Below are 17,141 nucleotides of genomic sequence, written 5' to 3' on the forward strand. Positions count from 1 at the left end.
GTGAACTGTACAGTCTTTTTTTAAGTTTTAAAGTTTATTGAAGATGAGTAAACATTAAAAGAAATTAAAAGAATACTAACAAAGTATTATCAGAATGTTTTGTAACATTAGTTAAGTTTATGAGCAGAATCTCTTGACCTGCTTTTAACCTTTAATTCATTTTGCTAAATAATTCTGCCTTATAAAAAGATCCTTGGCAAAAGGGGAAAAAAACCTTTCCCCCTGCTATCACAACTAATACTATGGACATTTGATATTTACAATTTAAAATTTCATCAAAGAATTTATTAGTGAAGTTTTATTGGCATTTTCTTTTCATTTTTGAAGCAGCAAGAACATTTTCTGTTGCTCAGTCTGAGACATTCCTAATGCGAATGCATGCAATTGCAAACGAGGAACTGGATTTTATGATGCTGCGTAGAATGAGTCAAGACAGTTCTGTTTGTGCCACTGAAGCAGAGCTTATACAGAGGTTACAGAGGATTACTGTATTAACCACCAATAGATTCATGTATCAAGGTAATATTTTTCCAACATTTTTATGAAAATTAATCCACAGTGCTAATATCAGCTTTCTTAAGGAATTTTTGGAATCCATTAAGACACATTAATGGATCAAACTACAGCAGAAAGAATCGTATATTGTAATTATTTATTAAACAATATTTTAAAGGTAGCCCTAAAGAAGGATTATGCAGATTATGGTCCATTCTAACATTGGAAGTTGTATGACAGAATATTTTGCATGTCCTGGCTATTGCTTTTAATTAAATAATAATAATAGAGGCAAAAGTGCTTTAAAGTGGTTGGTTTTGAATTGCCTGTCGTTAAATTCTTCCACATGTCTCCGCATCCCATATGAATTCATTCTTAAGAAATAAAAGGCATATCAGATTCCACTTTCACCACTCAGTAAACCAAGAGACTTGGAGCAACTAAGGAAAGGCTGAGAATGAATGAAGGAGGTACTTGGATAATGGTGGGGAACACAGGCCTCAGGGTAGGAGGAAACTAGAAACAGAAAGACTCAAGTGGAAAGATCAGTGGCAGAATGTGGTAGACCATGCTATGTCTTGCAGAATGTGCATTTATCTGGGAGACGTCTAGAAAGAAATGATAGAAATATTACACATGATTTTGGGGTTTTGATTACACCTTGGTCTTGTGTTTAGATTCTTGGATGAATTACTTGCCTTTTATCATCATCAGTTGTGTCTTTTTGTGCTATAGCTAACCATGACATGCATTGTGTGAATGGCAAATCTTCCCCTTATGGCAACCAGTACTTTTTAAAGTTCCATATTTGTACAGGTTGGCATTTCTAATCCAATTTATAACTCTGGGTGTTGTGGAATGCAGTAGCTTTCATATTGAGTTTGTTATTCGTTGTTTTCACAAAAGACTGGTTAATTTTCATTCAATTCTCCACCAACCCTGGGATAGGAAGAGTTTTTAGTAGCAACAAAGGATTCAGTGGGCAGGAAAGCAGTGCTGCACAAATAGATTTGTTCCATAAAAAGGTCTTTGTTCCCGTAAAAAGAACTGCAGAAGCAAATATTGTTCATTTAAAAACAGTTCCTTGTTTTGTTCTTCCTTAATATTTGTGCCCAGGATACATGTACAGTACTCATGATATTTTGATTTCTTGGCTTCATTAACATTTGTTACTCATGTATCCCACTGTGATACCTGAGTTTAGCAGCCCATTCCATTAGTGATCCTTAGCCCAGGTCTTAAACCAGGACTGTTCATTTCAGGCTTCGCCCCCTGTCCTGTCCTTGGAAGCAGTCATTGATGTGGGTTAGGAACTCTTAAAAGCCAGGATTTGCTTTCAGATGCCTGAGACACTTGCAGACTTACTGTTGCTTCCTTCTACAACTCCTTTTTCATTTTCAGTAATTTTCACTGTACTTTTCTTCTTCCTGTATTTTAAAAATATTCCAAATCCTTTATTTAGAAATGTTTGCTCATTTAAATGCAAGATATTGGTACAGTTTAAAATTTGATGTGAAAAAATTACATGTTGCCTATGTTGCCAACTGGCACTATTTTAGCAATGACTTAACATATATATGTTTTTCAATTACCACGAAGTCTTCTTAGTCTACTTTCATTTTTACAGCAAAGAAAATGATAGCCTAAAGTCCTTATAATGCAAATTAAAGAATGGAATAAAATTCAATTGCATTCAATTCAGTTGCATTCAAAACTGTTATTTCCTGTATTCTACCACCCATGCAAGTGCAGCGTAGAAAGTGGGATGATTATGGCCTTGGATCAAGACAATCTAGGTTAATGTTGACCGTATAATCCTTTTTCAAATTTGCAGACCTTTCTGAAAATTGCTCTGAAATGATTGAGATCCCATTCCAGAATAGATCTTCCAGAATAGTTTCTCAACAGGACAAGACTGAAAAGGAGGATGAACAGAAGGAACTTACCCCAAGAAACACTTTCTTGAGAGAAATGTTTAAAATAATGATTGAAGGAATTGGATTATCTATTGTAAGTGGTTGCGCTATGTATTACCTCCTAAAAATTCATCAATTCCTCTGATCCAATCTTACTGCTTTCTGTACCTCAGATAACATTCAGCCCTTTGACTATCCTTATCTCGTCCATGGTGGCAGGGAATGGTGGTGGAGAGGGTGACAGCGCCTCTCCACAAAAGTCCCAGTTTCTCAGGTGGCCCTTTGGGAAAATTAATTGCCCGCCCCCTTTGTAGACAGATATTTCCTCCTTTTTGATTTTCCCACTTTTAACCAAACAGCGATACCAATCCTTTTTGGCTCCATGGACTGGCAACGGCAGGGAGGAGGGATGGTTTTGTGTATGCAATCTAATCCTGCACATGTGCAAATAAATCTTTGCACGCTCGCCCGCTGCTTGTGCACCCCATTCTGAACAGGTCATAGACCGGTAGTGGTCCATGGCCTTGGCATTGGGGACCCTTGCTATAGTGTCTGTATATCTGCCTGAGGTGCAGGAAGCTTTGAATGGAATAATAAGGTAAATAACAGTTTACCTGTTGCACATTATTTTAATATGTACTGTACAGAATTACAACTTTCTTAAGTTTTCAATCAAATTAGAATCAATGTTTTGTTGGTTGGAGCCCTTCCAGATGTTTTAGTAATGGTTATGGTTTATGCCTACCAACAAAAATGTGATATGTATCTTTGTAAAACAAACAAACCAACCCTTTAAGAGTACTTCATTTTAGTCAAATGCTTGTATCGTATTAGTCATGTGTTTTGTTCTTAGATGAGAAAGAAGAATCTTTGGGGATAATTTAACTTTTCTCATGCCTAGGGCACTTCCCGGTTAAGCACCCCCAAGCAACAGTGGAAGAAAATTCTCTTGTCTTGTAAAGATACTTTTCGAGTGCAGCTCGGGCGACTGCTCGTGCATGCTTTGTCTCCAACACGCTCTTTGCAAGAACGAAAGCACACTTTGGAATTCTTACATGAAATTAACCACCAGGAGATTTTGCGAGAGTGTTTAAGTGCAACTTTGCAGGTACGAATTCTAGCTCTTTTAAAAGCTTGAAGGGAGATTGCTCTAATGTTTTTTTGAAGAATGGTTAAAATGTCCAAGCTCCATAGAGCTCCATTTGTTAATAGCCTGTTGTATGTTTGGGAAATGATATTTTAGATTTCTACCAGTGGCTTTCTTTAGGGATTTTTTTATTCAACCTAATCTTGATAAGAGGAATTTATACGGAAAAATGTGGTCTTAATAGATGATAGTTTTATCCTGTGAACTGACATTCTTAGAACCAAAGCCACATTTGCCAAAATTTGGAAGAAATAGGAAATTGCATGGGATTTTAAGTCCAATTGCCTGGGGAAATTGGGCTTAAAATATGAAGTTCATTTGTGGTTGAAATTATTGCCTTGGATTGTATCTTGAGGCAAACAAAAAGCAATGCAAGTATTTCATAACTAATAATACTGTGTTGTCAGTAAATAAGTAACAGTGTTCTATATCAGCTACTTATTTTTCAGGTCAGATGTGGCACCTATGAGGGCTTTTCCCCTCTTTCAACTAATTATGGCATTTCCCTCCTCCCACCAAGTCTCCATGACATGCTTTTAAGTTGTTCTTAATAGGATTGTCAATGGGGATATGATATGGAAAATCAAGGTGAATTGAGAGCACTTCAGCATAGCGATAGAGAAAATCTCTCTGTTAGACTGCAGACCCATTTAGCTCATTTCTGTTGATCCTGAAGTGTAATGGAAGCTCCTTTTCTGTATCTGAAGTTCTTTTAGTTGTAAAGCAGTGCTGTGCCATTGAGCTGTGGCCTTTTGTTTAGTAAGTGTTTTAGTAGTTACATATGGTAAAAGAACAAATTCATGTTAAGAAAAGGCCCTGGACCATGTTTGTTGTCTTCTTGCATCACTGGTGATATGGACCTCTTGGAAGTATCTTTATATAATAGCTTGTAAAGACATTTAGATATGCCAAAGGATTATGCATTCTCAGCGGAATTTTTGATAATGATTTCATTAATAGTATATTACAGGTAGCCCTTGATTTACAATGGTTTGTTTAGTGACCGTCTGAAGTTAACAGTGGTACTCTAAAAAATGACTTACGACTGTTTTTCACACAATAATTGCAGCACCTCCATGGCCACATGATCAAAATTCAAACACTTGTCAAGTGACTCAGATTTATGATGGGATCATGTGATCACCTAGAGTACAGTGACTCAGGTGGTTGGGACGCTGGGTCAGAGGTTAGCAAGCTCTTGTTTGAGACCTGAGTGCTGCAGCATGGCAGGATGCGTCATTTCAGTTCCTCGACAGGGACATGGAAAGAGCCCCCACGGACATTCCCTGGGGAACAGTGATATCACTGACCAAGCCTTTCATCCTGGAAGTGCCTTAAATGGTGCCTTCGTCATGAATGGGATGTGATCACCTTTTGTGACCTTCTGACAAGCAAAGTCAATGGGGAAACCAGATTCACTTAACAAAGGTGTTGCTAACTTAACAACTGCTGTGATTCACTGAACAACTGTGGCAAGAAAAGTCATAAAATGGGGCAAAATTCACGTAACTGTCTCCCTGAGCAACAGAAATGTTGGGCTCAATTGTGATCATAAGTGGAGGACTACCTGTATCAAGCTACGGTATATAATAAATCAGCCATCTAGGTCCCTTCAACTTTAAAAGGCTTTAACCATGTTACCCAAGGAACTGTTGTTCAAACGGCGCAAACTCTAAAATCTATTTGTCTGCATAGACATGTTAAATATGCTTTGAATAATGATAAAATATGTAAATGAGTATTTTTATCTGATTTTTTTTTCTGTAGTCCTTAATTTGTAACTGCTGTATTATTATATATATTATTGCAGCATGGGCCTAAGTTGTCACTGTATTTATTTGAATTAATGCATGATCACAAAGATGAATTAACCAAAGAAGAACAGATATCGGTTGGAGCGTTTATGAACACATTAAAACTTTGTGGGTACAAATATATTCCTCTCAATGCTCCACCAAAACCTGACCTCATAAAAGCAATGGAAGAGGTATGTAAATCTATAGAATAGTATGACTTGATTACATTTGTATCATTAACATATTTGCAAAGTTAGATATGGGGCATCTAGTGAAATTCCCATTTCAATAGAAAGTTAAACAATTCTGCAGTTTCAATTCAATATGAACACTGAGATTTATGCAAAGACATGTTTTTTTCCAAATTATGTAGTACAGTTGTGTCAAAAAGAAATATGTGTAAAAATGAACTTACTAAGAAAATATTTGCATGAAAACCCATAGTTTTGGAAAAATAAGGAAGGGAAATTAATTGAAGGGAATTATTTGTAAAAAGTACATATACTAGGAAAATTGCATGCAGATACACAAAAATGTATATATGTGTGTAATATGTGTGTAATATGTATATATGTGTGTAATATATGTAAATGTATATAAATGTATATGTGTGTAATGTCTTCATTATAATTTGGAGCTTCTCTGTCTCAGTAAATGTATTTCTTAAAATAATTATAATACACTAAACAAAAATAGAAAAACATATATCTTTAAATAAAATTTGGCTGCAATAGGTAAGTAATATTAAAGTATTCGAAATAGAATGGAACGGAAGAATATTCTTTATTAGCCAAGTGTGATTGTACACAAAAGGAATTTGTCTCCAGTGCATACTCTCTCAGTATACATACAAACAACAAAGTAATACAATCATACCAATAATAGAAGGCAATAGGAAAGCTAAAAAAGATAATTAGTAATAGATGAATGTGAATTAATACTTAGACTTCTATGTGAATTAATATCCTTAGACACAAGACAGTGCTGTGGGAATTACATATTCAGCAGAGTGATGGCATGCGGAAAAAAACTACCTCTATCTATTTGTTTTGGCATGCAATGCCTTATAATGGTGTCCTGAGTGGAGGAGTTGAAACAGTTTATGTCCAGGAAGTGAGGGGTCTGTAGATATTTTCTCAGCCTTCTTCTGACCCACGCAATATACAGATCTTCCACAGAAGGCAGGCTGGTTGCATTTTTTCTTTCAGCAGTCTTAACTATCTGTTGAAGTCTATACCTGGTTGCTGTACCAAACCACTGTATTTGATATTGCAGCAGTATTAAGAAAATAGATGAAAAAGTAAATCACTTTTTTTAAACTGCTTATCAGGACCATAAGAAATATGTGGGTGAAGAAGAGGTGAATAAAGCTGCTTGGGAAAAGATAATGGCCAACAACTGGCAAACGTAAGTTGCAACTGCTTTTACTAAGAATAAAAATAGATGTTGCCTCAACCATTGAGACTTCATCAAGACAGGCACCAGTCTAGTTTACTTCCCTCTGAATATATTGTTGGGAGTGTGCTTTTTTTTTAACCTCAGTGCATCTTGGCAAAAGATGCCATATGCTTCATTATTATACAATGTGGGATGAAAGAGTCAACAGCATAACATTTCTCATTCTAGCATCAAAGGTTTTCTCTTTTTATCCATTTCTTTTCACAGTAGGATAGCTACAGTATTATGCTATGGAATTAAATTATGGTTATGTCCGGCATTATCTCAGAAGTTGGTGGTTTGAGAAGTTTCTTCTGAATCCTATGACCCATATTGAATCCTAATTTGAAAAAAAATCTTTTAACTTTAGAGGAGACATTTGGGGGGAAGGGGATTGGCTAAACTAAAAGAGAAGAACAGAAAAAAAAAATCCTTATAAATAGAAAATCCTAGCTACAGATTGATACAATGCTTGCTTTGTTTATTCCTTAATGTAGATGGTGCTGTCTTTTAAATTGGTTATTTCAATTTAGTCTGTTTCAGCGCTTGGATACAAAGTCAAAGGAGATTTCTAAAATTGCAGGGGACATCACTCAGGCTGTCTCTCTGTCCCAGGGAATGGAAAGAAAGAAGGTGATTCAGCACATCAGGAGGATGTATAAAACAGACTTAAGTGCTAGCAGACACTGGCAGGAGCTCATTCAGCAGTTTACACATGATAGGTAAGCAGCTTTTTACTTTTCAAAAAATTAATGGCTGCTGTTATTGCTTAATGGGAAAAAATCGGAGATAGCTGTTCCCATTTGTGAAATAAAATTTGATTCACATTCAGATTTGTATTTTAGAAGGGCTTGAAACTCTGCCTTTATTTCCCTTAAAAGAAGCAAACTCTGCAATTATTCAGAATCAGTATAGGGGGATGGCTATGAACCAAATAACCTTTTCTCTATTACAACCTAAAAATCTGGTCAAGTTATAGTAATATAAAATGTGGAGAAAAAAATCTCATCTACTTCATTCCAAATTAATGTATCACCGAAGCAGCAGATCAAGCTGATTTATTTGGCCTTCAAAATTATCATCCCCAGCTTTATCTCTCCTGAGGGATTGACTGTTTCTTATCTCTGCTGAGCAAAATTGCATGTTATATATGTAATATTTTTAAGCTCATCAGAATGGACTCTTGATGTATAAAGTGAAATTGGGAAGGTACAGATCCTCTGCATACTGTACCTGACATGGGATAAGGTATCAACCTTACTCCAGTGCTTCTATTTGAATGGGATTGAATTGAATACGTTATTTGGCCAAGTGTGATTAGAAACATAAGGAACTTTTTTCCGGTACAGAAGCATTCAGTGTACTTGAAAGACAACAGAGAAAATAATAATAATAACACCAATAAAAGCAGGAACTAAAGATGATAATAACTAATAAACAATAATACTAAAGCCACACTCTGTGGGTTGATTCCTGCAGGGCTCTTTGGTATGACCCTGCCTCCTACCCAACATCTTGGCAGCTGGACCCAACTGAAGGACCTAACAGAGAGAGACGCCGCTTGCAGAGGTGCTATTTAACTATTCCAAATAAATACCTCCTCAAAGACAGGCAGAAATTGGAAGGTAGGTTATAGTATTCTTTATGAGTCCAGTTACTTTCTTTAAACAAAATTAAAACATAAAAGTTTTGTTTTGTTTCATAATAGAGGTTCTTAAGCCCCCTCTGGCCTATCTGTTTGAAGACAAAACGCACTCATCTCACTCTTCTACAGTAAAAGACAAAGCTGCCAGTGAGCATATAAGGTCAGTTTTCTGGAAAAGTCAAAAACTCAAAAGGGTTAGGGTGGTTGTGAAAAAAGTTAATATAATGCAGGGTCATCATTTTGTGGAAGTACTTATACACAGGATGCTTAAGAATCATCTGTCTATAATTAGAAAGCTTCTCACAAATGAGGCCTGAGTTATAGAAATATGAGTGCACATTGAATAAGTAAATGGAGTAGCAGGTAGGTGGGGGAAGAGGTCAGGCTAATTTAATTGATAAGAGGAGGGCTCAGTTATTACCACATACATATTTTTAATGTATTTAGCCCGTGTTAGTAATGAAATTCTGTTTACATTTCCTCCCCTCCACCTGTATTTGTGTAGGTGTGTTTCCCCCCCCCCCGCCCTCTCTCTCTGTGTGTGTGTGTATCCTGCTAATATCTAGGGAATAGATTATAATCCAAAAGACCATTTACCTTAAAAAATCTATTAGGTTTGAGCCCAAACTATTGGATGCATGGCTCCCATCAGCCAGTCTCTACATCTCAGAAGAAAGGAGGTGGTAGAAGAAACAGGAGGGGGAAGGAAGAAATATTCTGCCTGTAAATTTCACATGTGCTAACTAGAATCTACCATTCTTGGTTTTATATTACCGTAATATTTGAATTTGTCATATTTTACTGTATCTCTTTGCAGAGTTAATCGAAGGTGTATAAATGTGGCCCCATCTAGAGAGACCCCTGGTGAATTGTTACTAGGTAAATCTTTTTTCCCCTTAACTGTGTATTTGACCAAGGAATCTGATTCTTATATACAGGAAGTAATTTTGAGATGAATACTTTTGATACCTGCAAAAATAGCAAATCTAGTTGTTTTCTTCTGAATAACAGCCAGGAGATACATACTGCAGTGCATGGGAAAAGTAATTTAGTCCAAAGATATAATTTAACCTGTATGAATTTTTCCATACTTTCAAAAATTACCTTCATCTCAGTCTTTTTTTTTTTTTAAACAAGTTTTATTGATTTTTCAAGACAAACAAAACATATATAACCTCCTTTCCAAGAACTACCCATAAACTTCAACAAGACAAACAAAGCATTATTCTTTAAAACATGGTTCCACATTATCACACTTGAAGCAAAACATTGGAGAAAAAAAAAAACCTCCTTAGTTATCATTTATACATATCTTTTCCCAATTTCTCTCCCTTTAATTTCATTTCTCCAAGATTTTATTAATTTAGAATCAAACATAATCCACACACTAAACATAAAACATAAAACTTCTTTGAAAAGTGACTTGGCCCCAGGTTACATCTTTTTGACAGACCTAAATCAAATTCATGCCCATCTTATATACCCTTCATATCTTATTAACCATTTTGTATTTTCTATATAACTTCTCCCATCTTTTCACTCTCTTAATTATATTTTATTTATTTCATCTTATTTCAAAGTCATTATACTTATGTCTTTTGTCCGTTCTTTAGTAAACATCTATGTATCTCTTCCCTTTAACCAAAAATTTCCCCTGTAATCGCTTTTGAAGTATGACGCCTTCTCCTAAAATAAAACTTAAAATAATACATAATTTCCATTCTGATTCTGCTTAGTACCTTCTACATATTAAATCTTAAAATGAAAGAATAACAAACTTATAGTATAATTAAATATATAATTTCTATTCTAATTCTAGTTCTCATTATTAAACATTAATATTTCATTAAATATTCAATAAACTGTTCCAAATACAAATACTACAATACTATCTTATGCACTCTTGCAGAATCTTCTTTAATTATAAGCTATCTATCATCCTTCATCTCTAAAGAAAAACTTTTTTTAAAAAAATCTTGTCCTAACCCGTGGCTTTTTTTTTCTTTTTCCCTCCCTTTCTTCTCCAATCTGGTCTTTTTGCCCCCTCCTCTCCTCTCCCCCTTTTTAAGTTTCCCTCTCTGTTGTAATTCTATTTTCAGTTGCTTTCTAACATTGTACCTTCTTTTCATCCTATTTTTCTTTTTCTTGGTTGTTTTATTAAATCTTAAATTCTCCTTTTCCTTCCTTCCTTCCCATTTTCTTTCTTAATCAAACTTTTTAGTCCATTAAAGATGGCTTCTTCCTTTTCTTCTTCTTCTTCTCCTTCTCCTTCCTCCAGTGTTTGCTGGTACGTAGAAACCGCCATTTCTAAAAAGTGGAAGGCAGCTCCCAAAGAATCCTTGCCACTTTGTTGTCTTTCTTTTAATTTTTCATATTCCATTTTCAGTTCATCAACCGGTGGTACCATTATAAGTTCTTTTTTAAAAAAACAACAACAACCCAGATGCTTTCAATCTTGAAGTAATTTCCAAATGTCAGAGTTATCAAACAATCCAAACAAGCAAAACTTTTTCCTCTTCTTCTCTTTACAGTTTTTTTCTCCAGAGGCAAAATCCCAGATATATTTTAAAAGCCGTATTTCCATTAATTAATGGTCTTGAAATCTTCAAGGCGTCTCCTCCAGCAAAGTTTAGAAAAAAAAGTTTTGTTTTTTTTTTAGTCCTCCCCTTCCCACTTATAACAAAGAGCTTATTTTTACCTTTAGAGAGCAGGTTTTTCTGTGCTCCTTTGCTTTCTCCGTAGGGAGGGTAGTGAGCTTTCCTTCAGCACTTTCGCCGATGTTACAAATTCTTTTGGAAACAAATGTATCAATCCAAAGTCAGGTTTCCAGGGTGTTTTAAAAGTAACATCATGTCCTGGTTTAGCCAAGAAAACTTCTCCTTCTAAGTCTTCCTCCTGCACAAACTTGTCCGGTTGAAGAATCCTTCATGGCTGCCGAGACAGCCGCTCATCCGTCTCGGAAAAAGGAGTCTAGCCGGCTGGGGAGGGGGTGCGATGTCCCCAGACCCCTGCTCGGATCTCCTCTGTCTTCCGCTGCCCCTTCAGGGTAGCGACAACCCCCAAATCCAGTTGGATCGGGGTACCTTGACGGCGAGCACAGCAGGGACCCGCAGAGAAGCGGATTCCTGCCGTCGACGAAGCCTTACAACCCGGAAGTGCAGCCGTGTCACCTTCATCTCAGTCTTAAAAGCAGTTTTAGAAGAAAGGAATGTTAATAGGATCAAAGTGGGATGATGATGATGACCTTTTCATCATCATATAGACCCTGCTGGCATTCCAGAGAGCCTTAAAGACTTTTTCCCCAAGCCTTGGGTTAAGGTGGCTGGAGCCCCTGTTGAATGTATTTATTCATTCATTCATTCATTTAAAATATTTATATAGCTGCCCATCTACTAACCAAATCTAGGTAGCTCTTATTCCAAAATTAAATCATGAAATATTAAAACTATAAAATTAAACACATTAAAACATTAAAAACAACACTATTGGGTTTTAGCCATTTGCCAATGGTTCTTGTTCTCTTTTATGATTTTATTATATTGTATTTTCTATATTATTTGCTTTTATTTTACACTGCCCAGGGTCAATTTAGAGATGGGCAATACCTAAGTTTAATAAATTAAACTTATTTTTATGCCAGTCTTTTGATATCATATATAGGTTAAATATATACCATGATAACTCTAATGTTATACATTAAAATATTTCTTAAATATTTTTCACTTTGCAGGCAAATGTGGAATGTATTTTGTGGAAGACAATGCTTCTGAAATTATTGAAAATTCAGTAAGTAAAAGTTTTGAATTGTTTTAAATCTTACTCTTAAATACGTTTAGGTACATTTAGTGATTATAATTCAAGGAAAATCTATAATATGTAAGAACCCTAGAAATTCAGACATCCATTTTTATGTCAGTTGAAAGAAAATGTAAAACATTAGTTAGGTAAATTTCATAAATTTCTGGCATCTGAAAGTATTTATGTTAGTTAGAAATGTTTGTTACTTATTTAAAATGCATTGAATAGGTATATTTATTAACACTGACATTTGCCGTAAAATATCAAAATAAAACAATAACAATAAGAATTTATGCATCCTCTAAGCAAAAATACCAAAAGCATTAAAATATTTCCATGTCAGAGAAATATATTCTGGGTTATTATTATTAAGAAGCTAATTGCTTTAACATGTTGCATTTTCTCTAGAGTGTTCATGGAGAAACTGAGCCAGCATCATTTTCTTGGACATTTGAAGAAATCAAAGAAGTGCACAAGCGTTGGTGGCAATTAAGAGATAATGCTGTAGAAATATTTTTAACAAATGGCAGAACATTGCTATTAGCTTTTGACAACACAAAGGTAGGTTAAGAATGTATAAACATTCTATCTAATGTTGGATGGAACTTTGTGTAATTTTGTTTCATTTGCATAAAAATTTGCAAAGGAAATCAAAGGGAGTCCAGGCAGAGAAAAACTGAGCAGCAGAGCCATCTCTGCATTCCAGTGTTTGCTGGTTTGCATGTATGTCTGGGAAAGGAACAATTCTTCGCTAAAACCCAGGTATCTTGACGAGGTTACTTGAATACAGTAGATGGAAAATCTCACTTTTGATCATATGCTGTGTATCATAGAAGATCTCCCATGTCTCCCTCCAGAAGGTTAGGAGATTATATTCTGCCCCCAAGGTTACCTATGTCAATGTACAGCAGGAAGTATTTAAAACCACTATATTAATATAAACTTTAAAAGATCACAAGAGAAAAGAAATAATTATGGTTTAATTCAGATGATTGATCAGACACTCTCTCCCTTGAGATGGATTCTGTATATTGAGAGATTATAGAGGAAAAGTTCCAAAGATGTCATAGTGATGGCATTTTATTTGATAGCATGAACCAAGCCAAAGGTGCTTTTTCAAGAGGCAACTGGATTTTCTGGTTTTTCTTTGAAGAAGTTTCGCTTCTCATCTAGGAAGCTTCCTCAGTTTTGACTGAATGATGGGGAATGGAAGGATTTATACTACTTGCAGGCAACTGGTCATTTGCATTCTTTTACGAGTTGTTGAAGTGACTCACTAAAAGAATGCAAATGACTAGCTGTCTGCAAGGAGTAGAAATCCTTCCATTTCCCACCTTCCAGTCAGAGCTGAAGAAGCTTCTTGGCTGAGAAGTGAAACATCTTGAAAGAAAAACCAGAAAGTTCAGTTGCCTTTTGAAAAGCACCTTTGGGACAACCATGACCTGGATGACTGAGAATCTCCATAGACCAGGGTAGGAAACTTGGCTCTTCTATCACTTATGGACTTCAACTCCCAGAATTCCTGAGTGAGCCATAAAGGTTCTCCATCCCTGGCCTCACTGGTTTTTCAGTTGTGGGGGAGATCAATTTTTGACTTGAATGGCACTGTTTAATATACAAATGTAGGACATATATATTATATTTATGTATATTAAACACTCCCATTCCCTCACAACTGAAAAACCAGTAGGCCAGGGATGGAGAACCTTTTATGGCTCACTCAGGAATTCTGGGAGTTGAAGTCCATAAGTGATAGAAGAGCCAAGTTTCCCTACCCCTGCCATAGACATATAGCATGAACAAGTTTGTGGGCAAGTGTGCATGCATAGTTAGTCACCAATCTATAACCATTCATTCAGCCTCTGTTCAAAGATACAACAGCACGGAACAGATGGTGGTTATGACTGGTCCTTAACCTTCCAGCCACCCCATGGTCACGTGATTATGATATGGGCTCTTGACTGCCAGTGCATGCTTACAACTGGCTGAAGTTCTCCACAATCCTGTGATTGTCATTTGCAGCCTTCCCAGAATGTCAGTGGGGAAGCTGACACAGAAGGTAGCAAGTTGCTAAGATCAGTCTTCCCCACCTGCACACCCTTCCCTGACCCCTTTGTATGTGTGCCACACTGGCCACTCACACTTCATTGTGCAGTCTTATGCACCTTCCCCAAGTCGTGCCACACCTTCCTTCCCCTTTATGGCTGCATTGCTTAGTGACAGAAATTCTGGTCCCAATTGCCATCATAAGTAGAGAACTACCTGTATGCAAACCTATTTTGGAAAGGGAAGACAAGCATCTATTCATGAGACTACTTATCAAGAGGTGAATGAGGCATGAAAATACGTATGTATTACTCTGGCTACAGTTCTAAAATAAACACATGACTGGTCAAATATATTGAAAATGTATAGTTCAAAAGATTCATGATTTAAGGCTTGGTAAAAAATTTCTTTGATTCTTTTTAGGTGCGGGATGATGTGTACCACAATATCCTAACAAACAATCTTCCTAATCTCTTGGAGTATGGCAACATTTCTGCATTAACCCATCTGTGGTACACTGGACAGATCACTAATTTTGAATACCTCACTCATTTAAATAAACATGCTGGGCGTTCCTTCAATGATCTCATGCAGTATCCAGTATTTCCCTTTATACTTTCCGACTATACTAGTGAAACATTGGACTTAAATGACCCATCTGTTTATAGGTAAAAATATAATGGCTTGCCTTTTAAAATGATATATCACTCCCTGTCAAATTCCCATATGCTAGTGAAAAAACCCCCCATTAGACTGCATTGTTGTGTTCCTTAAGTTCTGGAATTGACAAATTGACAAATTGTAATATTGGTATAATTTCAGAAATTTGATCAAGCCAATAGCTGTACAGTCAAAGGAAAAGGAAGATCGTTACGTGGACACTTACAAGGTATTGAAATATTTCAGTTCATATCATTCGTATTTATAATCAAACAGGTATGAGAGAGAGAGAGAGAGAGAGAGAGAGAACAGTATTAAACCATGAAGTTTGTCTTGTGTTCTGCTAACTGCTTGCCTGATTATTCAAATGAGCAAAAGGGAATAAAATATTCAGAAATCCTCCTCATTCTAGTTTTTGATAAGAGATAATTGTCTTCTCAAGTGATTACAAGCTTGTTTTGGGAGCCACTTTTCTTCATTGCTGCAGCTTAGAGTCCAACCAATTTTGAGGCTGATGAGTTAGTTTCAATTAATTGCTACTTTGGTAGTAATATTACTAAGTAATCTATGAAAATATGAATGATTTATGTACTTAGCAGCTGAAGAAAATCATTTCAGATTTCTTCTTTGTGACTGTCTTGAATGAAATGTTCATTGCATGATGACACTGTTGATGGTCTCTTTAGTCCTGATGACATCCAGTGTTTATATTTGAAGTTTTAATCTGTTTTATACATAGGCAATTATTTTTTTAATTTTCATTTTGATCATGTTGATTGATAAATTGATTTTTAAATTATCATCCAAAGATAAGATTAAGTAATCAGTTCATTATATTGCTAATTTAAACAGCAGCACTAGTTTAGTATTGCTGTACACAAGTATCACTTGTGATCATTTGAAGTTACAATGGACTTTCCCAAGGCTACTTATGACCTGGATTCAAAGTTCTGAAGACTTCCCCCTGCCCCCCCCGTCACCTGATCACATTTGGGGTACTCAGCAGCCAACCTCTATTTATGGCACTTTTCAGCCACATGACCACAGCTTACAATGGGTTTTTTTTTTTTGCTAAAAACCTCCGTTTACTTTCAGTTTCCAGTAAAAAATACCTATTAATAGAGAATGGATTTGCTTAACAACCATAACTTTTGCTAAATGACCACAACAAAAAAAAGCTTGTAAAATTGGGCATGGTCCATGGTGATCTACTTAACAACCAGCATGACTTACAACCATAATTTTGGGCTGAATTTCAGTTGTAAGTCAAGTACTAATTGTATTAATCAGAAATGCATGTCTTTTTTTTAATTTTTAATTTTAACTTTGGAAATATTTTTTTAAAAAATACAAAAACTATGCATGTTTTTTCTGTTTTTTTCTGCTGCAGTACCTAGAAGAAGAATATCGTAAAGGAGCTAGAGAAGATGATCCAATGCCTCCTGTACAACCTTATCATTATGGATCACATTATTCAAATAGTGGAACAGTTCTTCACTTTCTGGTTAGAATGCCTCCTTTCACAAAGATGTTTTTAGCTTATCAAGGTACATTTTCCTATGGTGTAAATAGTTTTAATTTCCTAGCTTCGAATAGGCAGTACTTTGATAGTCCCACCACAGAACCAACAAACCATTACAAATATTTATTTTAATTCTTTTTTTTATAATCCTTAGAAATAGAAGTGCTGAAATATATAATGTATGTCTGCATCAGTAAAATTAGAATTAGAATTAGAAGAACTTTATTGTCATTGTACAAGTACAACGAAACTGTGGATGCGCCCCAGCAACTGTTCGCAATACAGTAAAACCAAAGCACTTAAAAATGAAGATAAGAAAAATAGAGTACCCATGTCTCCATTTGCAATTTGAGAGTACAATATCTATGAATATACATAAAAATGCATATACGTAAATAAGATGCAGAAAATTAAATATTTTCCTTGTTGATCACCAAATATTTAAGTGTGATATATTAATTTCTACTTAATGTAATATGATTTCATCATTTTCAGATCAGAGTTTTGATATTCCAGACAGAACTTTCCATTCTACTAACACAACCTGGCGTCTTTCATCATACGAATCCATGACTGATGTAAAAGAACTCATCCCAGAATTTTTTTATCTTCCTGAGTTTTTAGTTAACAGGGAAGGTATGCTTCAAAAAGACATTGTTGTATTTTTTTATAATCCATC

The 17,141-nt window shown here is 35.6% G+C and overlaps 1 protein-coding gene across 3 annotated transcripts in view; it reads left to right on the top strand.

The window, feature by feature from the left end:
- LYST (lysosomal trafficking regulator) overlaps nucleotides 1-17,141 on the top strand; it is an 89,934-nt gene that overhangs the window by 48,005 nt on the left and 24,788 nt on the right. For 2 of the 3 annotated variants that reach the window (XM_026705214.2, XM_087937153.1), the window contains 15 exons: nucleotides 328-519; nucleotides 2,330-2,505; nucleotides 3,313-3,519; nucleotides 5,369-5,545; nucleotides 6,685-6,761; nucleotides 7,325-7,513; nucleotides 8,271-8,416; nucleotides 8,500-8,596; nucleotides 9,254-9,315; nucleotides 12,167-12,222; nucleotides 12,643-12,795; nucleotides 14,704-14,948; nucleotides 15,103-15,169; nucleotides 16,331-16,487; nucleotides 16,958-17,098. In XM_026705214.2, coding sequence (XP_026560999.2) covers nucleotides 328-519; nucleotides 2,330-2,505; nucleotides 3,313-3,519; nucleotides 5,369-5,545; nucleotides 6,685-6,761; nucleotides 7,325-7,513; nucleotides 8,271-8,416; nucleotides 8,500-8,596; nucleotides 9,254-9,315; nucleotides 12,167-12,222; nucleotides 12,643-12,795; nucleotides 14,704-14,948; nucleotides 15,103-15,169; nucleotides 16,331-16,487; nucleotides 16,958-17,098 — 2,142 coding nt within the window. The remainder of the gene's footprint in view (nucleotides 1-327; nucleotides 520-2,329; nucleotides 2,506-3,312; nucleotides 3,520-5,368; nucleotides 5,546-6,684; nucleotides 6,762-7,324; nucleotides 7,514-8,270; nucleotides 8,417-8,499; nucleotides 8,597-9,253; nucleotides 9,316-12,166; nucleotides 12,223-12,642; nucleotides 12,796-14,703; nucleotides 14,949-15,102; nucleotides 15,170-16,330; nucleotides 16,488-16,957; nucleotides 17,099-17,141) is intronic. The other variant, XM_026705215.2, reaches the window with a different exon arrangement.

The sequence above is a fragment of the Pseudonaja textilis genome, chromosome 1 (genome assembly GCF_049901715.1).
Source record: "Pseudonaja textilis isolate UNSWEBS1 chromosome 1, rPseTex1.2, whole genome shotgun sequence".
Taxonomy (NCBI): domain Eukaryota; kingdom Metazoa; phylum Chordata; class Lepidosauria; order Squamata; family Elapidae; genus Pseudonaja; species Pseudonaja textilis.